Below are 24,707 nucleotides of genomic sequence, written 5' to 3'. Positions count from 1 at the left end.
AAAGAACCACCATAAAACAATCAAATCTGAAATCTGGGAAATGTAAGGACCAAGCTTGGGCCCAAAGTGAACGTCTAAGGATGCATCTCTTCATGCCTCTTTATAGAGGTGGGGGCATCATATGAAACTTTCTACGTTAGTTTTATTGAGCTTTTGTGTTCTCCTCTCTCTTATTCTTGGCTTAAGGGACAGCTCTAGAGGAAGGGAAGAAAAAAAAATTTTATTTTCAATAAAGTTAGCATGCACTGCCACCTGTCCCTTCAGTCTCAGGGGCGAAAGTTCAGATACTCTCTGAGCACATTGGGACATGTTCTCTTCTCCACATGGACTTGACTGGATAGGGGTGGAAATCAGAGCTAAGAGAAATTGGGGTTTACAAGGCATGGCAGTAGACAGAAGGGACCACTCCTGACCTGACCTCCTGGATAGGCATCTGCTTCTTTATAGGGACCCTATATTGCCCTGCCTTCTACAGGAGTTCAACCTAGCTTGGAAGGTTCCTCAAACTTCAGGGTAAGTTCTTTTTATAATCACCACCAGGGAAAGTGCCACCTGCTAAGGAGTAAGGACATTCCCCAGAGAGGATCTGGGAGCCAGGACCTCAGAAGGTGGACAGATGGGCCCTAGAAGAGAAGGGGAATGAGGAAGCAGACATCTGAGGGCCGCAGCCACTGGGTTCCTGCTTCTGGAAACTCTGATAGCCTGGACATCCGAAGCTTTGATGCTCTTCAAAGGGATGGAAATGTCAAAGCAGGAAAGGGAAGTGGAACAGGAAAGAACTGACTAGGATTTGGGTGCCGTCAATGCCCCCATCCTCCTGGGTCTGTCTGTCCTATAAACAAACAGCCTGGACTCATGTAACCCTTTCCAACCCCAAGGGCAGCACCCCAACTGGCGGCTCTGTCCTTGGTACAGCCTTCCCAGGGGCTGCTGGTTCCCCTCCCTCCGGACATTTCCCTAGCAACGGAGTTGGAGAAGGAAAAGCAAAGACGAGAAACAGAAGACAAATCCATTGAATTTGAAAAAGAGCCCGGGGTCCCTGAGGGGCAAAGCAGCCACACTCTTGTCTGAGGACACCTAGGAGACAGGAGCAGACCCAGGAAGGAGCAATTAACTAGCTACCCCTAGGGAGAGGAGAAGGACCAAAGGGGGCCAGGGTTGTTTTCCTGCTCTGGTTTCCTTAGCTTTCAGCAAGCAGAGCCAGAGCTGGAGGGAGGGTTTACAGGGTTCAAGCCTGGTGTCTGGGGGGGAAGCAGGAAGGGAAGTGTGCCTGTGGGTGGGGCTTCTAGGAGGTCACTATGGGGGGAACGGGCAGAAGGGGGCTTCCGAAGCCCTTCTCTCTCATTCAAGGTGAAGCAATGAGTCTGACAGAGTCTGAAGGAGCCCCAGCAATCATCCAAACCAGAGGTGTCAGCTACAGGGCTCTAGCACCATCCCCAGGAAGGCCAGAACCAGGGAAAATGTAGCAGAGAAATATTTAACAAAAGAAATAAAAATATAATAGAACACAGAACACATTAACATATGGTTTTCTAAGTCAATTTGTGGCCCCCTGAGATTCTTATCTATGGTTTAGAGGCCCCAGTTTCTATTTGAATTTGACCTGGCTGATCTAAGCCAATTCCCGACTAGACTTTTACAGATCAGGAAACTGAGACCAGAGAAGTTTCAGTGACTACCCTGAGGCCACATACATCTAACTAAAAATAGCAAATGAGCCTAGACCTACCCTTCCAGGCTCCTCCAGGACATCCCCTCTCTCTGATTGGGGAGGACTACAGGGGGTCCTGAGGTTTCTTGTGGGAATTACTCAATAGTGCCATACATACATTCCACTGCCACCAGGAAAATGATGACTTGCTTTCTGTCCAGAGGAATCTGCCTTCTTCAAGTCAGAGTGATGGACAGAAAATAAAATATCTAGGCAGGAAAAGGCCAGGAAGGGTCCCTGCTGTCACAGGAGACTAAAGAAGCCTGGTTCTAGAAATTTGGGAAATTCCCCCACATCAGATCTAGGAAGGAAGCAAGTGGCCAAAAAGCGAAGGGACAATGTAAGTCCGATCTGGGGAAACTGAGGCACAGTAAGCAAGTAGCCAAAAAGTGAAGGGAAGGGGAGCCCAGCCCACCTCCGGAGCTGACTGCATTCTTCCTGGGGTAAGTGGGATTCCCTCCTTTCAAGGCAGAGCCTGCCCAAGGCAGCTCCTGCACTGCAGGGCACCCATGAGAGAAGAGGGTGCTGATGGCAGGCAGTATGGGTGATGTTGTTGGCCTCCATTTTATAGATGACGATAATAGGCTTGGAGAGGTTAAGTGACTTGCCTCTTCTGTGAAGAGCATGAGATGCTAGTTTTCACCCACTGAGGTCACATAATCAGTTTTTTGACTCCTGGGGGATCTGGGTTGTGATTCAAATTTCTCATTTTCCTTATTTCCCTATTTCTTAAATACTAGATGTCTTTGAGGACCCAATGGAAGTTCAGTGGAGAAAAAAAGGTGTCATGAGAGACTCAGGACTTGAACCTCCAATTTCCCAGTCTAAGTTTTGCCAGGATTTGGCTCTTCCTGGTCTGATGAACAACAGCCCCCAGGCTGGCAGTTCTGACTCAGATCACTACCAGCTTTTGTTCTCTCATTCACAGGAAGTTTACAGCCCAGCAGAAACAGGAGATGAGAAAGTTCGATCTTTCTGGCCTCTTGGGCTCATCTTGAGCCCAGGCAGAGTGCTCCTCAGGGTCAGTGACTCTAGGCAACAAGACTGCTTGTGTCTAGCAACCCCTGACCCCTCTTCCTCCCTCAGGTCTAGCTAGGAGAATCAACCTTCCCTTTCCTCACAAGAACCACAATGCCATCTGAGTATATCTCACAAGCCATTAAACTCAGGTTTTGGCCACTCTCGAGTCTCAAAAGATGTGGTGGGACAACCTTGCCAGAGCAGGCCAGGTCCACGCTTAGAAACCCAGGCAGGCATCCAGGCTCAGGCTTCAGGACACTTTCTTCCTCTTCCCCTTCTCCTCTATACCACACCCCCACCTCTAAGAAGAAAGGTTCTCTGTGCACGTCCCCAAGAACATACCTAACAGTCCTCTTGTGGGTGACAAGATCACAGAATTAGAGCTAGAATTTTGGCCCACTTCTCCCTCACCCCCATTTTATAAATGAAGATCTGAGACATCAAGTGATTTGCCCAAGGGCCCCCAGGGTGTAAGTAGAAATGTCAGGATTCAAACCAAGCTTCTTTGACTCCAAACCCCGTGTTGACGATGCCTCCCAAAACAAGTGAGCCAGGCCCTACCTGGCTCTGTGTCTCCCACTGTGTCCTCTCCTCATCTCCCTGGCCATACCTCCAGAAACTGTGCGCTGACTTTGAACTCAGGCCCAGGCACTCCCTGTTCCTGGGCCTGTCTCTTGCGCTCGGCAATGCCCCTGAAGAGGTGGTCTATGGCCCTCGGGATGATGCCATGCTCCTCCTCTGCGGTGCTCATGTCAAAGCCAGTGCCCATGGTGTATGTCTTCCCAGCTCCTGTCTGTGGAGGGAGAGAAGGGACAGGAAAGTGAGATCTTGGAGCCTCTTCTAGGACAAAGCAGAGCTAGTGGGCCTGGAGGGGAGAACCATCACATACCCCTGCTTCTCTGTTCACCATGGCTCCCCTCTCCTTTAAGACCTTCATCTACCCTTTTTCAATTGATTTCATGCCCTACAGAGAATTCCTTCCACTCTGGCCTCCTTAGATACTGCATAACCCTATCTAACTTTGCACTTGTTAACAAGATTCAGGGTCTTATGTGTCTCTAATCTTACTAGAAGCTGACCCAGGGAGGGAGGGGGCCTTTACCTGTCCGTAGGCCAGGACTGTGGCATTGTAGCCCTCAAAGCAGCCCTCGATGAGCTTGCCCACACAAGCTGTGTAGATTTGCTCCTGCCAGGTGTCCAGGTCAAAGACAAAGTCATAGGTGAAGGCCTTATCCTTCCCCAGCAGCACCTGGGGCTCTCCAGGAGTGACTGAGGTACAGATGTGACAGCCTTCAATCTTCTCCTTGGACAGCTGGGGCCGGATCCTGCTCAGGGAGAGAGAGACATAGAGAGAGAAAGGGGGAGCGGGAGAAGATGGAGGGAGGAAGGGAGAGACAGAGAAGGGGAGGGAGAGAGAGGGAGAAAGAGAGATAGAGATAGAGAGAGAGAGAGAGAGAGAGAGAGAGAGAGAGAGAGAGAGAGAGAGGGAGAGAGAGAGATTGAGAGAGTGTCCTGGTCAGCCTTCTAACCCAGAAATAAGGAAGCATGCCTTAGGTTCCCATTCCCTCCAGATTTTCTTAGAACTAACATGTCCCTCATCTCATAGGTTCAAGAAAGGCAAGCAGAGGAGCTCACTGCATAGGCCAACACTCTAGGAAAGGAAGTACAGAAGAAATCCCAGTCTCTAGTAGGACACGAGCAGCAATGAAGGCCAACAGACATTAGCATCGGTCTGTCAAGCTTACCAGCTGCATTTCACTTCCTCTAGGCATCCAATGTCCCCTCTTTCCCAGAATTCCTCAGCCCAGGTCCCTGGAGCTGGGGGAAATTTTTGAGGCAAAGCCCTGGGAGAGAGCCAGGTACCCCAGGACCCTGTCTCTGGGAGGAGAGATGGGCCAAGGAGAGAGAGGGAGAGTCCTATGAGCCAGAAAATGCTCTAGGAGTCCCAGGGAAGGGCAGGGTCCTCTGAAAGGGACCACAGGCCAGATGCACAAAGCTGGGCCCAAGTCCAAGAGGCTAGCAGCATGAGCCTGAAATCAAGGGGATGGAATGGGGAAATAAGCATCCATCTGGCATGAGCAGGGAGAGAGCCATGGAAGGGGCTTCTTCCTCTCAGGTCCTATTCCCTTCCTTCTCACTGGCACCAAGCAGCTGGTACCATGGTGAGATCCCCATGGCAACTGAGTGCCTGCCAGGGTATCTGGGGGTGGGTAAGAGGAAGCACTTTCCTTCCCCCAAATGAATCAGGGTGGGGGGGTAGGGTAAGTTAGGCTCTGCCACCCCTCAGCTCCTACAAACCCTCCTGCCTGCTCTGGCCCCTCACAATGAACTGCCTGTTAGGCTTCGTCATCCTAAGCCAACATTTATTGAGAAGATGAAAAGACTGAGAGAGGAACCAGAGTAGGAGCCCAGTGGAGCCTAGAAGGACAAGCCAGCAGCTCTAAAATCTCGAAAGGGTAGAGGAGGATGGGGAAGGGGGTGAGAAAGGTGAATATGGACCAGCTGGGCTCAGAAGGAAGAGCAGCTTACCGGGAACTACCCTAAGGAAGGGGGTGCCCAGTGCTGACAGTAACCAGACCACCACCCTGGCCATCCCCATCCCATTCACACCCAGCTGGGAAGTGTGAAATGATTTTTATTGACAAGTAAGCTGAACAAACATGAAGATAAGACTGAGGTATGATTCACAAGACCTTTCCTCCAATGGACACTTCCTTTTTCGGAAATGGGAATGGGAACGGGAAATTAGGGAGCTTGTCTGGTAACCCCCAACTTCAACTTCTCCCTAAAACAAAGGACTAACTTTTAAGAAGCAATATTCTATATTTTACCAGGGTTCTTGTACAGTGGTGAGTCACTCAACACTACAATCCGAAGAATCCAAATTGATTGTTAATAGAGGGAACGGTGGGTATGAGAGGGCTGCTGCATAAACAAAATTAGGACCATGAATGAAAAGTGGCATCAGAATAATACGTGATCCACAAACAGGCTGGTCTTAGAGCCAGAGCCAGGGATAAGTGATAAGCAGCCCAGGTGGCTCCCTAGGGCTCCTAGGAATATTAAGAGAAGAGAGGAAGGCCCTGGGGTCAACAAGTATCTCCCCCCACCCTCCTGAATCATTCCCACTACCTTGTGGGAGAACATAGGTGAAAAGCATGGGCTGGGCAGACTTGGATGAGCTGCTGTTGCATTTTAAGAAGGAATACAAGGATGTCCTTGCAAAAGTATGATGAACCTCAAGGATGATGTTGTGAACTCATGTGAATATTTGAATCTGAAGTTTGAGTGAAATCAGATCTTCTAGCGGAGGGGCAAAAGGCTTTCATTCATCACCCATCATTCATTTCATTCCATTCAATCCAATCCAATCCAGATTCCAAAGACATAACAGTCCCAGCACCCAAAGCTGGGGGCTCACATGAGGCAGCCCCTTCAATCAAGAAAAGTCTAATTCAAGAGTAATTACAGTTACACAGTGAGTCAAAGGCAGGGAGAGATCAGAACCCAAGTCTCTAGACTCCTAGTACAAAATTCAATCTTGACTTTGAGAGGAAAGGCTTCCTGGTCTCCTTTCTGTATGGGGCATGTTACAATTTAAAATGCCACAGATCTGGAGTCAGAGGAATGAGGTGGGATGGTACAGTAGAAAGAGCATTCTTGGGCTCTGGAGGAAGATGATGTGGGTTCGAATTCTGCTCCTAACATTGCTATTTGTGTGATCTTGAGCAAGTCATTCAAACCTTCCTGCACTTCAGTTTCCTCATTTGTAAAATGGGGGGTGGAGGTGGCAAGAATTTTTTTTTTTGCTTGTCTTTGCATATTTGATATGAGGGTTCTGTTTTTGTTTTTTCCAATGCAGTGGGGGGATGAGGAGGTGGGAGGAAATACATGCCTACTAATTGAAACATAAAATAAAATGAGAAAGCTGAATTAGATTGCCTCTGCTGTTCCTTCACGTTCTAGATCTGTGACGCTAAGGCCTGAGTTCAAATTGCAGCTTGGGAACTTACTGCCTGTGTGACATTGGACCAGCCACCTAACTACTCAGGGCCTTAGGATCCAAACCTCAGATGATCAGCTCTCCCTCTATCATCCAAAGACCCTTTCCCCGGCAGTCAGTGCAGGGTGGAATGGACATGGATGGCCGTAGATTCCCGGCAAGTGTAGTGTAATAGGATAAACCTGAAAAGGCATCACAAGACCTAGGGGCTCCCAAAGAGAACATACACCTAACATTTTAACAGCCTTCAAGCACTCCATAGACAGGAGGTATGATTCTCAGAGAGCACCCTGTGTGTGGCCTCACAAAGGCTGAAGATCCTCTTTCCCAGGGAGAGGGCTGGCTCTGACTTCTCCTTAGGGCTGTGGACTGCAACCCCTGAGGTTCAAAAAATAGCACTTCCCTCCCAGGCTTGCTTCCTTCTGATGATGGGATTTTCTGGATCCAATTCAAATACCATTTAATTACCTCTAGCAAATGGCAGCTCTAATGATTGGAGGAAATTGAATCAGGGTCCCTGAGGATGGCCTGCTGGGTGGGGGTGGGGGATCAACATAGCCTTCCTGACTCTGGTTAAAAGCTGTTGAGTTTGCTCTGGCCACCCCCAAGAGGCCCACCTGTCCAAGGAGAGGAAGATAAAATGCAAAGAAGTCAGGCTCTTTGAGGCTTTGAAAGTCAGGACCTACTATGCTCACAGCAATTGCTCAGACAGCTTTGGGGCCTTCTATGCTCCCAGGGTACCCTCATTGGATCCCCCTGCCACCCCCCAATCACACTGCTCATCCCACCCCCAGCCAGGGACAGAATTCACATGTCTTTGACCCTTCCTGTTGTGGTGAGAGCCAAATACCACAGAATTAATTGTATAGTGCCTAGATCAGGCAGTGTCATTTAGGGGAAGGGGATGCCATGCCCATGCTACTCTACCTTCTCCCCTCTGGTAACCTGGACTCAGACCCTGGGGCCTTGGGTTCTTCTAGGTCAGCTTTTGCCTTCTTTCCCCAGGGCCCAACCATCACTCCTCTACCTGGACTTTGAGTGCCAACTCCAACCCCTCACAACCCTTTCAAGCTCAATTTCCCATATAGTCTTACTCTATTACAAGGTAAGTTCGAGTTAGATGACACTATGGATAGGGTCCCAGTCCTGGAGTCAGGAATTCAAATCTGACCTCAACTAGCTGTGTGACCCTGGGCAAGTCACTTAACCCCAATCGCCTCCAAAAAAAGAAAAAGATAAGGTGAGCTCTCTGAGGACAGCAGGACCAATCATGCTTGCTTATATTGGTACCCCCAATCCTTAGCTCTTAGTTGATGTTTTATCTATTTATATAGAAATCAGAGGAAAGGAAGAGAAGGCAGTGAGATACAGAGGATGGAACACAGACTTTTCCCCAGGTCCTCTAACTCCATTCTCATCTTTGATGTTTGCTACCTGGCAAAGTCACTTAACTTCTCTGAGCCTCAGTTTCTCCATCTGTAAAGTAAAGGGGTTGAACTAGATGGCCTCTGAGGTCTCCTCTGGTTCTAGGGTTAAGATCTCATGACAAACTTTATTCTAGATGTGTTTCCTGCATTGTGACTTTGGCTAAATTAATGAATTATCCTGGGCCTCCATTTCCCCATCACAATAATGAGCATGTATGTACCACTTTAATGTTTGCAAGGGCAGTTGGGTGGTGAAGTGCATAGAGCACCAGGTTTGGACACAGGAAGACTCATCTTTATGAGTTCAAATCTGACCTCAGAAACTTATCTAGGTGACCCTGTGCAAATCACTTAATCCTGTGGACCTCAGTTTCCTCATCTGTAAAATGAGTTGGAGAAGGAAATGGTAAACCACCCAGTATCTTTGTCAAGAAAACCCCAAATAGGGTTGCAGAGAGTCAGACATGACTGAAATAACTGAACAACAACAACGATAATGTTTGCAAATCCTTTACAAATATTATTTCACTTGACTTCACAACAGTCCTGGAAGGTAGTTTTCTCATATTGTAAGATATTGGACAATTTTGAGTATGAAGTCTGAATGAAATCAAGTCTTCTAGCAGAGGAAACTGAGAAAATTGAGGCCAAGAGATGTTAAGTGACTTGCCCAGGATCACATAGTTGGTAAATGTTAAGGTTAGATTTGAACTCAAGACTTCCTGGCTCCAAATCTAACAGCCCTAGCCACCAGAGCCAGGACTTCTTATCTCCTCCTGGGTCCTCTTAGGAGAAAGAAATAATTCAGATCTTCATCTAGGCACTTCTCCAACCCCAAAGCTTCCACTAGTTGATGTCCAGCCACGACTCTCCAACCCTTGGTGACTCGGTGAGGCCTCTTGGAAAGTGCCAGCCCTCTGCATCTTCTCTGTTCTCTTCCTTACTTTCTAAGAATCACAGAATGTCAGAGCCAGAAGAGTCCTCAGATACCATCTAATCCAGGGGTGGGGAACTTGGGGCCACCTGTGGCCCTCTGGGTCCTCAAGTGTGCACCATAATAAAAGGACTTGTTCTGTAAAACTTGGACTCAGTCAAAAGGCCCCACCCAAGGACCTAGAAGGCCACATGTAGCCTCCAGGCAGCAGGTTCTCCAACACTGGCTCCAAACCACAGCTGAACATGCATCCATCCCCTTAACAACATCCCTAAAGGACAGACCTCCAGGCTTTGCTTAAAGACCAACTCAGGAAAGCTCTGATTCTTAGGAATTCTTAGGAAGCTTTTTCTTATGTACTACACTGGACCTATCTTCCACCCATAAGTTCTGGTTCTGCCCTCAGGGACCAAGCAGGAAAAGTCTATTCCTCTTCCATATAAGATTTCTTTAAATATTTGTAGACAGCCGACATGTTCCCACTTTTTGCCCAGCCCAGGACCCACACCTTCCTCTAGGTCGCCCAGGCCCAGACCCTATACTCACCATCCCTAAGCACCTGCCTGAGGAAAGAACTAATGGGAAAACATTTTCAAACCCTGGCTCTGCTGGCTGTGTGACCTTGGGAAAGTCAGATATTTGGAGTCTCAGGTTCTTCACTTGTAAAGTGAGATGGGAGATTGGGGAAGATTTGGGGAGAGAGAAAGTTGGACTCAATTACCCCAAAGGACTCATAGCTCTAAATTTCTCTGACCCATGAAGCTTTGAGTACTCTCCTTTGCCCTTTTGGATCGTCCTAGGGCGAGACTACTTCCGGAGGCTGAGAAGGCAGAAGGGCTCTTGGCTGCAGAGATAAGAGCTGCCCTCCCCACCCCTTACCCTGAGTCAGATGGAGTAAAGGAAAATGTAACTTAGTAGGCCTGACTGAAAAGAGAGGAAGGAAGGGAAGCCTAGAACTCTACTCCTGACCCCCACCCCCCTCCTGGGGGAGGCTGGGAGCAGAGGGGTCCCACTGATGGGAATCATAGCTGGCTCCAAGGACCTCCTGAGCATTTCCCTTCCCCCTCTCCTACAGAAGGAGATGTGGGTGCCCTGGCTCCTACCCTCACACTCCACCTGCACCAATTATCTTCCCCCGTTCAAAAGGAGGAGGGCTGAGTTCCTCAGGCTGGGGGGCTTCGGAGGAGATGGCTAGCACAGAAAGCCCCAAGAACCTCCCAGAACAGAGCCCAGTCTATCCCTCACTTGGCAATGCCCAGCCTGAAGTCAGAGAGAGGGGCCTGCAGCCTTTTCAGAGGCAGGATCTGGCATGGGCAGAAAGAGCTCGGAAACTTCCCTGCCCACAATAAAGAGAAAGCAGGTCAGATGTAGGAATGGCCCTTCTGGCCCTCTCCCCCTCCCCCTTCCTCCTCTAGTGCACACATCCACACCACAGACAGAGCTAATGGGCAAGCCACTGAAGAGAGCTGAGCCGCTCGGAGACAAAGGAGCCGAAAAGAGCTGAGCTCAGCATTCACAGAGCTCCTTGGACAGACAGGCAGGGAGGGCACAGGCAAAGGGGACCAGGAGGAAATGCAGGAAAGGCCCCTCAGAAATGAGAGGTCAACCTGCCCTACCCTCACCCAGCTCCAGGACCCCGAAGCATCTGGACAGGAGCCCATACCTGGGTGGGGGGGTGGGGGGGGCAGGGAGGAAGGAGGTAAGCAAGCATCTCCTGCCCTGACCATCTCCCCCTCTGCATCCAGGGACGTCCAGAAATATCCTTGGCTCCCAAACGCTCCACCCAGCGGCCACTAAGATTCCTTGGTCTAACCCTGGCCACTAGCGGGGATCCTCAGCCCACTGCTGCTTCCTCATCATCCTTTCCCCCCAGTCCCCACCCACCCTGCACCCAGGCTTTGACTCCTTTCCCTTTCTTGGCTCCTGAGATCTCTTCAGTAGATTATCTTATATATTCCTATTAATATACACATTGGCTCCCTCATTAGAATATAAATTCCTCAAAGACTGGGACTACTTTTGGTTTTTCTTTGTACCCCTAGTAGCTATGTGGTGCAATGGATAGAGCCAGGCCTGGAGTCAGGAAGACCTGAGTTCAAATGCGACCTCAGACACTTATTAGCTGTGTGACCCTGGGCAAATCACTTCCTCCTGTTTGCCTCAGTTTCCTCCTCTCTAAAAAGAACTGGAGAAGGAAATAGCAAACCACTGCAGTATGTCTGTCAAAAAAATCCCAAATAGAGTCAGGAAGAGTAGGACCCAACTGAACGGCAGCACCAACAACTTAGCACAGTGCCTGGGATACAGTAAGTGATTAATAAAGGTGTGGTTGGTCAGCAGCCCTTTATAATCTCTTACTATGTGACTGGCACTATGCTAAGTGCTCATGTCTCTTCTCAGGGAGTTCAGATTCTAGTTGGGGAGACAAGGTAAAAACTACTATGAAAATCTAAGATGTATGTGTATATAGACATACATGCATATATATAATACATATATATACATTTACATAATACATACATATATATGTATATATGTGTATATACACACACATACAGATCTATAGGGTGATGATATCACAGGGAAGTGGGGCCAGGGGATTGTGAAAGTGGGACTTGATCTTGGTGACTGATAAACTGAAAATAAACTGGAGAGATTAGGAGGAAGAGATATCTTTCCAGTTCCAGGACCAGGGCTCTTCCTGAGTTCTGGGCCTGAAATCAGAGCAGCTCATATCTAGTTAGAGAAAAAGGAGACTGGTTGAGAATGTCAGCATGAACTAGGAAGGGTAGGGTGGGGAAGGAGGCAGCAGAACATGAATCACAGATTCAAAGAATTTGATAATTGGAAGATATCTTAATGGCTAGCTCATCCAACCCATACACAGAAGAAATCTCTACTATGAATCAATTGCAATCTTGAAGCTAAGACATAAGGGACTCAAGAAGACAGGAGGGGGAGAGCTCAAGACTCTTGAGGAGGAGGAGGGTGTCCACCTAGATATATCCCCTCCTTCCTCCCCTGCCTGGACTGGTGAACCTGTAACCAAAATACATCTCCACAAACAGCCCCAGTTTAGATAACAGGGATTCCTCACTCACATTCATAAATGTGGTTTCTGCTACAAATAGATTTCTATAGATTATCTTAGTTTATATGACTCTTCTCAGGGTTGTTGTTGTCCTGTTGAAGTAGGCAAATATACAGATCATAGGATTTTTAGGACTGGAAGAGACCATAGAGGTCATGTGTTTCAATGGTATATGCACCACACTCCTGCCCAATGTAACGGCCATTAATGGTCAGAGCCAGGATTCGTACTCAGCTCTTTTGCCTATGAGTCCAAAGCTATTTTGACTATATTAGACTGAATGATGGCATCCCCATATTTGGTGCTAATTTGTTATTCCTAGAAGACCACTTTCTAAGGATGAGAGAGAATGGTTTAATGCTGAGAGAATTCAGTTTCCCCATCCATACAAGAATTTTGGAGAAAGGATCTCAAGAGGTCATCTAAGCTATCCTCCTAACTAAGCCTGGGCTAAACTGGAAAGGAAATTAGGTGAGTTTTTGTTGTTTGTTTGTTTTTTGAGACTGGGTCTTCCTATCTTGCCCAGGCTTAAAGTTCAGTGGCCAGGTATGCTTCCAATCCCAAAACTGATCAGCATGGGAGTTCTAATCTGTTCTGTTTTTCAAACCTTGGCCAGTTCACCCCTCTTTAGGTAGTCTGATGGCCCTCAGCCCCCAGGGGCTCACTACAATGGTGCCAAATTTAGTGTGGATACCCAGTCTGAACTCAGATGATCCACCAGTCTCAGCCTCCTCAACCAGCACTAGCTACCATGCTTGGCTGAAAATCTTGTTTGCTACAGCAAGCACAACCACTTCTTTAACTGCAGTACAATAGGGCAACCTAGAACATCAGCCAAATGACTCCTTCTAAACCTGCTTTTCTCTGCTGGCCACAGGCAGCCCCAGCATGGGCTCTAGGCTCTTGCTTTTCTACTCTCTCAGCATTTCCATCCTGCCTACATTACTAGAGTGAGAGAACCAGCTTCAATTGTACTGGGAAGGGATTTAAAATTAGATAGCAGGAAGAACTTCCTGCATGTAAGTTATTCACTCTTAATGGGAAGACCAAAGATGTTCAAGGAAGGAGATTCTGTAATTATTGGATAGATCCATCCACAGATAACCTAGTTGGCCTAGGATGAGTTATAAAACCTGTACAGGGCTAGTGATTTTAACTAGTTGGTTACCAAAGATCCTGCCAAGCTTGTCAATAGTCTCTCAGGCCCAAGAAGCAATATAGACACTCCTCTCTATTTCATAGTGGAGGCAATGAGGTCTACAATGGTAGTCAAAATCAAATAGAAATGAGGGTCATGAAACCATATGTAAGGATTTCTAGAGACTACATATCAACTTAGAAAACCACAGATTAACATCATCCATGTTCTATTACATTTTTATTTATTTAGTTAAATATTTCCCAATTACATCTTAATCTGGTTCCAATGGCATGAGGCTAGCCCTGTGTTCTATGGAACAGAGAAGCATTAGGTCATACCCACAGCATAGTCTGAAGGAAAGAGGGCTGAAGCTGGAATTGAACGAATGGGGTTCACAGCCCAGCTCTATCACTTACTACCAGTGCAACCTCAGGCAAATCTCTTCACCTCTTTCAGCTTCAATTTATTTATTTATAAGATGAAGGGGCTGGACTATAGCAGCGATGTCAAACTCAAATAGAAACAGGGCCATGGATTTCTACAGAAGATGCCTGTGGGACACACGTTGAATGTTATGTTGGTTTTTGTTTATTTTGTTCATTTCCCAATTCCATTTTCTTCTGATTTGGGTTGCACTTGGGAGTATGGCAGTGTTGGCACCATACCTCTGGATGAAATGACCTTAAAAGTCCTTTTTAGTTTGACCTTATGATCCTGTGATCTCTCATGGAGTTGAGAAAAGGAGCCCAGAAGTCCCTCTCCTCAACCCGAGTCACACAGTATTCCCTCACTGCAGACACACTAACCAGTGTCTATCTTCATCCCTTGCCCTAATGAGCATCCTGTTCTCCTTTCCTTGGCCTCCTGCCAGCTCAGCTGCTCTGCGCTCTCTCTGTCTCTCACAAAAAGCTGGAGAGATCGAGCCCTGCTCTCCCAGGGGGGTCTGGCTCCCAGACACTCCAGGGGCCCTCTGTCATCCTAGCCCCAAAGGAGATAGGGCAGAGGAGTCATCTCAGCCTGAGGAAAAGAAAAGCAAGAGGGGCTTCAGAGGAACACTGGCTCTTTAAAGGGGTGAGGGGGAGAAAGAGGGCTTCCATCCCCCACTCCCCACAAACAACACCCCCCCTCACCACTGAGGTTTCCACAAACACTTTGGTCCTTTGTCTTCACGATGAGGGTCTGCCTTTCTTTTTTCTACCCTCCCTAAGTCTGTGTCCCCTAGCTCCACTTCCTTCCATACTCACCACCCACCCCTCAGTGAATGCCCACAGAAAGGGAAGAGAAAAACCCACTCTAACCCCACTGACTGGGTGGCTTTGTGCCAAGAGGTTAAAGGTCCTTGTTTTATGGCCCAGGGAAGGAAAGGAGGAACTGAAGCCTGGTTCAGGGTCCCTCTTTGTGTCCACCTGGTTCTCTGCCCTCTCCTCTCTGTACCCTGGACCAATCATTAATTGGGGGTCAGGAGGGAATAGAATCATGTTAGGAAATCTCGGGATACCACATATAAGAGGATGGGATTCTGTCCCTCTCCCATTCCAAATGATCTATCTTCCCTAGATTCCTCTCCTCACTCCTCCCTTCCCCAAGGAAAAGGGCTCAATGACCCCCCAAAACCACTAAGATCTCAAGATCACAAAGCAAAGAAGGGTTCAGGCTATTTCCTTTTCAAGGTATTTTCAAATGACATCTGCATATAATAATAGCTAATAATTCTAGAGCAAAATATAAGGTTTGTAGGGAACTTTCTATGTCTTATCTCATTAAATTCTCATGACAATCTTGTGATGTAAGAAGTGTTATTGGGATCCCCCATGTTGCAGACAAAGAAACTCAGCCTGAAGGAGACGAATGAAATGACTTGTTCAGAATTACCTATTTATGTCTTTATTATTTATTAATCTATTTAGAGTCTGAGGCAGAATCTGAGCTCAAGGCTTCCTGACTGGAATTAGAGGAGGGCGAATCTAGGGTCAGGCAGGACAAAGAAATAGTAGAGCTTTTGAACCCAGCATCTCTGACTCCAAATTCAGAACTCTTTCTGCTTTATCCTGTTGTACCCTGCTTGGCTTTAGCCTGGCCCTGGCCTGGGAGTGGAGATATATGAGGTTCCATGAAAGATATGCTGACAGGGAACGGAGGGTCCCCCTTCAGCCTGTCTTTCCCTGCTCCCTCCTGGTCTCAAACCCATTACCTGGGGCCTCCCTGTGTCTCACAGAGAGGGGGTGTGCATGCACTCATGGGAGTGGGAATGCAGCTGTTAGCCCTATGACTGATCACAGGGAACTGCCAAACCATTTCTGTATTACTCTTTGGGTACTTCAGCAGTGGTATCCTTGAAAGGTCTTTCTATGCCTTACTACCAACACCTCCACTTTCAGAAAGAGAACATGGGGAAGAACACAGGATACCCCAGTCTGGTCTCTGTGATTCCAAGGGTCTATCCTTTCTCTAAGCTGAGCAGTTGAACAGGAAAAACTTAGAGCCAAGGAATGGGTATGAGGCAGACCTATTATCCCTGCTCTGGGGGAAGCCCAGGCTCAGCTGTGCTCTAACTTCACCCCCAGTTGACACATCCCACCAGTCCACTCTCTATCTCATATCCCCCACCCTGGGGGTGGGGGGCTGCAAGGGAATCTGGCCCAGGGTTTCCCATGACCTCCCTGGAGACACATCTCTGAGCCTGGTTCTGGAAGAGACCCTGAGCAGTGACAGCATCTGGCTAGGAACAACCCCAGGGTCCCTTAGGGATGGATGGCTCCACAGTTCAGGAATGCAGAACAACAGGCGGGCCTGGTAGCTTAAAGAAAGACCACAGAAAGCAGCGAGCTTGCTCCCCCCAATCAGGGCCTGGCTCCTGGATCTCCCCAGTTACCTGCTTGGACTCTAGACCTGTTCCCTGGTAGCTGCCTCAGACCTTGGTGCTGCAGGCCAGTTACTAACAGTGTCTGAGCTATGGTCTCCAAAAGAGAGAGGAGATGTTAATCTCTCTTAATATCTATGTTAACTCCTTGCCCCCCATGAGGTCCACAGCACCTACCAAGGTGGCTGCATGGGAGAATGAATGGCTTAGGCAATGTGGTCTAGCAGGAAAAGCACTGGACCTGGGGTCAGAGGACCAGGGTTTGCATCCTGACTGTCTTCGTCATTGTCCGATGCCTTAAGAAGTGGGGAGTCCCCCCTTATTGGAGGGCTTCAGCAGAAGCGAGATAACTACTTGTCAGAGGGAAAGGATCCTTGTTCAAGTATACTTGGACTAAAGGCCCTGGAGAATGATCCCAGGGCAGCCTGAAAATGCCAAGATCTTGAGGCCTCAAGTGCCTTTTCTGTGACAAGAGAGGGCTGAAATGATCTCTAAGAGACACTTAGATCCTATGATGGAGCAAGAGTCCCTTAGACATGGGACAGGCTAGCCTCTACCCCAACATTAGCCACAGGCTTCCAACCAAAAAGAGAATACAGGGCAGGAAACTGAGGCATCTCAAGGATAGGGAGGGGCCCCAGCTCCCTCTTCTCCTTTCCATCCCAGGACTGGGTTATAGCTCTGATTTTTGCCTCCCTGGACCACCCCTGAGGAATATCTCTTCCCCCAGTTCCCAGGCTCTCTTCAACCTGCTACCCCACCCTCCCCCAACCATGGGCCAGAGAGCAACAGGTGTTATTGCATTACTTACTGCCAGTTCTCAGTTTAACTAGCCTGGGCTGTGACACGGGGGCATGCCTTTAACTCCCTCCAAACTCTAGTCCCTCCTCCCCATCCTTGACCTTGTCAATAGCCATAGCTGAACCTAACACAGAGAACCGAAGACAGGGGACTGAAGAGGGAGGAGGGCATGGGAGGGAGAATTATTCCCCTAGCCCTTGGACCATACCACCCACGGTCAACTTCCTTTTCTAAGGTCAAGTAGAGAAAGGAGATGCTGAAGAACCCTGACTGGTACAAGATAAGACTGCCAGACTGATGGCTCCTCCCCCCGTCTCCCAGCTCTTATTTGGGGAGAGGGCTGCACTTATTTGGGGAGATGGGCGTTGGCTCCACTCCAGCCAACGCCCTTCCTCTTGTGGAGTGGCCAGCAAAACAAGGCCCAGAGACCACTGCAATGCAGCAAAGGAGCATCTTCATCTAACAGGGGGTGGGACCGGTGAAGTTTTCCCACTCCCATGGGGAGGGGGCAGGGGCAGGGAGAGAGAGATATATTTAGGAAGTATTAGCCTGGTGCTCGTAGATGGGGCTGGCACCCAAGGTAGACAAGGTGGGCAGCTGCCTAGTGTAAAGGGAAAGTGATGAGGGTGGGGGAGGGAATGGGCAAGGAAGGAAACCTTTTAATATGACTATAAATGTACATATTTTCTAAAATTCTCCTCTCCAAGGAATATGGGTGCTTATCTTGTGACAAGTCAAGTCACATAGGTCACACCTTGGGGGGCAGGGTGTTGGGATGGGAGAGGAGAGACCTAATTCCCAAATGCATGTGATGCAAATTCCAGGCCTTGCAAAGGTAGCCCACATGTCTTGTCCTGTCTATAATAAGAGCCATTCTCCCTTTTTAAGAAACCCATTATGGACTTATTCCCATTATGTTTTACATCCATTATCTCATTTCATCTTCCCAATAATTCTAAGAGATAGGTAGAATATAGCTCCAGAACAGGGCCTCCTGAATGATCCTCTTTAGACGGGAGGCCTGAAGTTAAGTGACCTTCTCAAGGTCACACAGTTTGTTACTGTTTTAATCAGGCCTGTGTCAGCAGGAGAAAGAAGAGCCTTGGATTCTCACTTGAGGGTTTTTGCCACCTCGTCCTGTCGTCTGCTCTACCTTTCTATGAAACAGTAATGTAATTTATATGTTTGTTATATTTATACAATTTTGAAGAGAGATAGCATAGCATGGTACAGCATAAGTATGAGTTACTATTGGCAGAAGAATTTTTTTCAAAAGAATTTACCCCAGGATTACCTTAAAGAGAATACTAATGGTTCATTAAGACAGGATTCAAACTCAGAATTATGGAATGCTCCATTCCATCCCACATTTATTTAGCACCAAAGGCCCAGATAGACATTGGGTACTGGAGCTCAGAAATAGATCTGCCTTTGCTTTCACGGGGTTTACATTTTACTGGATTAGAGCTGGAGAGAGAGTCCTTGAAAAATCATCTGGTATGACCTCTGTATTTTACAGAAAGGGAAAATGAGGCATAGATTAGTCAAATGATATGCCCCAATGTCACATGACCGTGTAGAGGCAGAGTCTGTCTTAGATAAAAGAATAGAAAAGAAAAAAGAATCTGACTGGTCTGAGCCCTGACCCCTACATCTTGTTAGCCTCAATCATCCACCTAGAGTTAGGGCCATCTCCAGTCATGTTGATCTGTATCCAGTCACTGAATCCAAATGGCTCCAGAGGAGAAAATGAGGCTGGTGACTCTGTGCAGCCCTCTCTCACTTCAATCCAATTCACTTGCATGTCATGGCATCACCTTCCTGATGTCATGGTCCTCTGAGAAGCAAGGACCAACTACCACAACAAAACAGAACATAAAGGTGGATGGTACTGAATCCAGACCCAAGAGGTTCTTTACAGGTGAGGAAGCACTTCCACTGGTGGGATCATGGGTCGCTATCCTAGCCAAGTGAAAAAGGAGCTAAGTTTCAAGCAGCCAGTTTAACCCCACCTAACTGCTGCTGTTTTCAAATGCTCAGATCCAATCAGAAGCAGGAGAGTTCAGGGCAGAGTGGGGCCTTTAAGTCAGAGAGGTTTCCGGGGTAAAGCGGTTACTACAGTTTACTTCCTCCTCCAGATAAAAGCCTCGCCTCACTGACAATCAGTCAACCAGCATTGCTTAAGGGCTTTACCACGTGCCAGGCATGGTGCTAAGGGCTGGGGATTCAAGGAAAGACAAAAACAGCCCCCGTCCTCATCGTAAGATAACCTTGTGGGAAGACCAACTCCTGGGCCTAGGGGCTCCTTCTGGGGCTCTCATCTGGTTCCTCCGGCATCCTCCTTCCAGAAACCCCATTACATTGGGGGGATATTTGTACCTGTCCCTCCTAGGAGAATGCCAGTTCCTTGAAGACAGGGCTTATACTGTATTCTAAGTGTTTAACTATTGCTTGGTGAATCAATTGGCCTTGCTCTCTTTTCTGCAGCTCAGAACTGGAACCTTGGAGGAGAGGGAGGTGGATGATGGTGTGTGCCTCCACCCCAATCTGTCCAGCTTCTCTGGGAATCTTCTCTGTCCCTCACTCAGTAACTCAAACCTTATTGGTTTCCACTGGGATTATAAGTGATAGGACTAGGACTTGAACCCAAAGTCTTCTGGCTCCAAATCCAGTGCTTTTCCTCTTGCTCCCCCCATATACAGAAAATAGTAGTGGCTAGCTCAGTGGACATGGGGTCAGGAAGACGAGTTCAAATGCTGCCTTGGATACTTACTGGCTTGTGCAACCCTGACACATCACTTCACTTCTATAGGCCTCAGTTTCCTCATTTGTAAAACGAGGGGGATGGCTTCTGAAAAGAGGCTTTCTCCTCTGAATCTCCAGGGCATAGAAAGACAGCTCTGGGAAATGTGATCAGCACTAACAGAGAGGCTCAGAGGAGAAGCAGGCGCAGAGGCCCCTTCTCAGTGGGGGTATTTACAGGGAGGCCTGGGGCTTAGAAGGGGCTTAAATAAACTCCCCACGTGACTCAGCTTCCTTCCCCAATTTCAGACTTCTAACAGAGCTTCCTAAGAGGCGAGTCTCCTGTCTGGCCATCTCCCTTTGCTAGGCCCGCTTTCTCTGAGGCCTGGGGGCTGTGACAGCATCCTGTGCTCACAGGGTCATGTTGGCCAGCCTCTCTGCCAACCCCATGGATAAGGTTCAGTCTCCAAAGGACCAGCAAGACCAAAGCAGCTTGGGGGCCCTTACACTCTGAAGAGATTACAGGATAAAGGAATGATCCCAGGCCAAGCAGGCAGGGGCCCAGGAAGGGAGTTAGGGCTTTTGTACAGTGATCCTGCTCTGACCCCAGCTGGGTTTAGGGGCTCTCCTCAGAACTGTGCCCAAAGACTGCTAGTTATCCTACCTTCCTTTCCCTCAGTACGATCAGTGGGCTAGATTAGGCTGGGCCCTACTGACAAGGGGAGGTGGTCTGGTTATCTGGGGGGGTGGGGAAGAAGAAGGGAGCATGGATAGAGAGAGGGAGGGTATCTTGCAGCTGTTCTTAAAGCCAGGACCCTCCTGGGTTCTGCTGACAGCTCAGACCACTTCATGTCCACTCCCAGCCCAGGAACCCTGGATCCTTAAGCTTTCTTCTGGCCTCTCCCTTCTCACTCTTCTACCTGCCCCCTTCCCCCCATTTCCTTTCCTCCTGTCTTTCCTTCTGGCTTTCGGCAAACAACCCAGCTTTGATCTTCCTCATCATGGGCCAATGCTGAAGCAAGAGCACCATCTAGTACCTCTCCATCTGTTTGTTCCTCCACCACTTACTCCTCAGAGCCACATGCCAAACCAGATCCGCCTGATCCCTAGCCTCTCCATTCCCAGATCTGAGCTTCAGGGTCCCTGAGGACTAATGTGATACTCAGACAGGATTATATTTAGATATAAGGAAGGACTTGCAGAACATAAAGAGAAAACATTGAAAAGGGATGACTGGACGTCTGATTCCGCTCTGAGAGATTTCAAACTAACCCACCTCCCCAATCTGTCTAGTCTTAAAAAGAAGCAGGAGCATAGCCAAGATGAACCCAGGTGGGCTATGACTACTCAGCAATTCTGATTTCCCTGTATTGAGTTTCAATTTGTAAGGGAAGGTCAAAGAAACTGTTAGTTTTCTCTTCTGTCCCCCATGGGGCCATCTGCTCCCCTCTCTCTCAGTCCCAGGCACCCCACCCCCCAGCCCCAGCCATTCTCAGTTCTTAGATTAGAAACTGGGCTCTGGGCAGCAAATTCTGCTTTCCATGGCTGGATGCCCATTCAGGTCCTAGTGTGTTCTGAAGGGGGCACTGTGGGAGAGAGTGAGAAAAGGGGGGACCTACACATCTTCCTGTACGCCCTCCCATCCCACTCCCTTAGGTTGAATGCCTCTTTCCTCCAGATCAGCAGTTCCCCATCCAGCTGCTTCAGAGAGAGCAGGGGTGCTTGGTCCTCATGTACACAATACCTAACATGTGACAGAGCCCCTCCCTATTCCCCCTTACTCATTTCATGCTCCACCTCTAGCTGGCACTGGGTGGGGTCTCTTCCTCAGCCAGTCCGACTCACTCCAAGGTAGGGATGACCCTCTTCCCTCTACAAGGTGAGTCACCTTCCCAAAGGACCTCAGCCTTCCATTTGAAAAGAGAAAGCCTGAGTGGAGGTGGGGAGGGGGAGAGGAAGCTTTGTTGAGATCTCCCTTCAAAGTGGTACCTAAGGGAAAGGCTACACGGAGTGAGCTCACCCCCTGCCTTCTCTTCTCACAGGTCCCCTTCTTCTCAGACCCTTGAGCTCACAATGGGGGGTGGAGGGGGCGGGAAGACCTCGGGGGAAGGGGGCCAAACAGGGACCTGGGCCTCATTTTCCTTTTATGGTGGTTTTTCTCTCTGCCTCTAGCCCACTGCAGATGCTGTATTTATATTTGCCATTCTCTCTGGTGGACCTGCCCCCCTTCGACCTCCTTGCAATATTGCTATGACTGAAAGAGCAGTCACCAAGCAGCAGCACAACCCTCCCCCCCCATGGCACAGAGAGGGGTGTGTGTGTGTGTGTGTGTGTGTGTGTGTGTGTGTGTGTGTGTGTGTGTGTGGAGAGGCACCTGTAGTACTGTTCTTTGTCTAACACAGCCCTATGCCTGGGTCAGCTCTGTGTAAATGATGCTCAGCCATGGAGCCCAGAGGTGGCTAAGCTTAGAATCGGTCATCATTCTCCCCGCCCTTAGCAACCCCTTCAGAAGGGGCTAAACTGTTACATTCATTCCAATAGTCATGGTTGCATGTCAAGTTAGGTACCCATCACACTTGGGGGTGGGGTGGGGTTCGATGGGCAGCAAAGATCCTGTTCACACTAGTCAGTCCTAGGGACCCTGTCATATCCTTCATCAGTAGGGGGCTGGTTGGGAGATTCATAAGAGACCTTGTGATACCCTATTCTAAGTACACATACCAGGCTGCTTGGGAAGGGATGCAGGGGCACAGAGGTAGAAATATAAAATATAGCATTGTTTCTGCCAGGCCTCCGGTCTTTCCAGCCTCCAGTGGAAACACCCCTAATCCCATCAATACACAGATGTGACAAGGGAAAAAAAGGCGGGATGGAGAAGAAAGGTCAGAAAAATCCTCATGACCCCATCAGAGAGCAGTACAAAGGCCTCAGATGGTTCAACTTTGCAGTATTTCCTGCTTTCACCTCAGAGAAAGGGAGATGTGTACACCCTTCCCCTCCAAGACAAGCCCCTTTTGCTATTTCCTCTCCACTTCCATCCGAATCTGTCAATATTTTACCTCATACCATCCATACAAAATGGATCCCCAGGTAGCTGTCCATTTCCCCCCCAAATACTGAAACAGACCCAGAGACTGGGAGAAATGAAAGCTGTCAGTCTGACCTCCTCCCAGCTTTGAAAACATGAGCCCAGATCTCTTCTGTGGGGACCGGGATCCCCTCTAACGGGCAATACCAATTAGAAACCAAACCAGCCTCCCTCTCTCCCTTCACTCCGATCCAAGGAGACAGCATCAATCAGGAAAAGGGATCTTTGTTTGGAGAAGCTGGGCAGCAGTGGGGGCAGGCGACTGGGGTGTCGGGTGGGGGACTGTGGGAATCGGTGTCCAGCAGCAGCAAGAGCTGCAGTTTTGGACTGGCAAGAGCCTGGGATTTGTTGGTTAAAAAAAAAATCTTAAAATAATAATAATATAATAATCCCTAATGAGACAACGCATGGGGCGGTGAAGAGGAAACACACAGATGCCCCAGCTTGGGCCAGGGCTGGGTGTGAAATACCGGATTTCCTTGTTTATTCGATTTTCTGTTCATGAAGGGCTCCCAGGAGGAGAGGTGGATATTATCTCCCAAACAAAGCCACCCTCCGGTGGCTCTCCTGGGGACCCCCCACAATCAAGCCTTAAGTCTCAGGTCATTCATGGATCCCCGCGCTGCAGAACGCTAGGAGAATGTGGAACTGGGGGTGGGGGTGGGGTGGGGTGGTCCAGGCTCCCCACCTGAAACAAAGGGGCGCAGAGGAGCCGCCCCCCCTCCCCGTCACAGACACCCCCCCTTCTTCCTCCCCCGCACGCCCCCTCCCCTCGGCTCCTACCTGACCGCCACCTTGACGCAGCAGTCACCCTGGCTTGCCATGGCTCTCCCAGATCTCCGGGGACCTCTGGCATGGATCAGGGGACCGAGTCAGAGGGCCAGTGCCTGAAGATGCAGGAGGAGGAGAAGGCGGCGGCGCTGGCTCCGGAGTCGTGCGCTGCTGCTGCTGCGGCTGCTGCTGCGGCTGCTGCTGCGGCTGGAGGTGACATGCTCCCCCGAGGCGGCGGTGGCTCCTGCGGGGCTCATGGGGAGCCGGCAGCAGAACCCCGGAGCTCCCCGCTCGCCCGTGCACCCTCCATGTGGCCCGGGCCCCGAGGCTCTGCGATGAAATTGACCTGACAGCTGAGACCGAAACTGACCAGCCCCATCCACCACCCCCCCTCCCGCACGCGCTCACGCTCACACTCTCGCACACACCCCCAACCCCCGAGCGCACTTACCACCCTTCTCCAGCCACCTCCAGCGGCAGCGGGAACAAAGGGGGCGGGGGCCGGGCGGGCTGGAGACCCCGCCCCCACCCCCTCCGCTGGGTCCGCGGATGGCCCCGCCCTCAGCCTGGCGCGGACCAGTCAGACGCCGAGGAGAACAGAAGGGGCGGAGCCTCCTCCTTTAAAGGGACCTCTTGGCTTTCTTCCACTCCCTCCAGCCTTTCTGGGGCGGCTGCCCCCTCCCCCCCTCCGCCTCTTCCTTTCTCCGAATGGCACCCATTAATAACCCTAATCCCAAGTCACTTTTCTGGACCAGCACCCAGCGGAGTGTCGGGGGGGAGGAGTGGGGGCAGCATCATTACCTCCGTTTTACGGAGGAGGAAACTGAGGCTGGACCAATCTAATCCATAAAGACAGAGGCAGCGCCTGCAGGGGCCTCTGAGTTATGATCTTAATCTTGGTGCGTCCAGCGTCTTGCACTAAACTTAATTCGTATTTGTTGGGCTGCGGAATGGCCCCTGCTAGGGAGATGAGCCTGGAGCCAGGGAAGGAATCTGGAAGGATCCGAGAAAGCTTCTAACGTCCGGCCCTCCGAAATTTAATCTGCATTTTTCACCTTTTCACCTTCACTTTCAATGAACCCAAACCGGACCGGGAACAGCGTTGGCAGATTTTTGAG

General features: G+C 49.3%; 1 protein-coding gene across 11 annotated transcripts in view; it reads right to left on the bottom strand.

Moving 5' to 3' along the window:
• KIF21B (kinesin family member 21B) overlaps positions 1–24,131 on the bottom strand; it is a 74,521-nt gene extending 50,390 nt beyond the window's left edge. For 10 of the 11 annotated variants that reach the window (XM_072648238.1, XM_072648242.1, XM_072648241.1 and 7 more), the window contains exons 1-4: positions 24,041–24,131; positions 23,602–23,919; positions 3,834–4,056; positions 3,342–3,524 (exon numbers count right to left, since the gene is read on the bottom strand). In XM_072648238.1, coding sequence (XP_072504339.1) covers positions 3,342–3,524; positions 3,834–4,056; positions 23,602–23,642 — 447 coding nt within the window. In that variant the 5' untranslated portion in view covers positions 23,643–23,919; positions 24,041–24,131. The remainder of the gene's footprint in view (positions 1–3,341; positions 3,525–3,833; positions 4,057–23,601; positions 23,920–24,040) is intronic. The other variant, XM_072648244.1, reaches the window with a different exon arrangement.
• Between the last annotated feature and the right edge of the window lie 576 nt (positions 24,132–24,707).

This window comes from Notamacropus eugenii, chromosome 2 (assembly GCF_028372415.1).
Source record: "Notamacropus eugenii isolate mMacEug1 chromosome 2, mMacEug1.pri_v2, whole genome shotgun sequence".
Lineage (NCBI taxonomy): Eukaryota > Metazoa > Chordata > Mammalia > Diprotodontia > Macropodidae > Notamacropus > Notamacropus eugenii.
The sequence above is the reverse complement of the archived record's forward strand: the minus strand, read 5'-3'. Positions and strand labels throughout refer to the sequence as shown.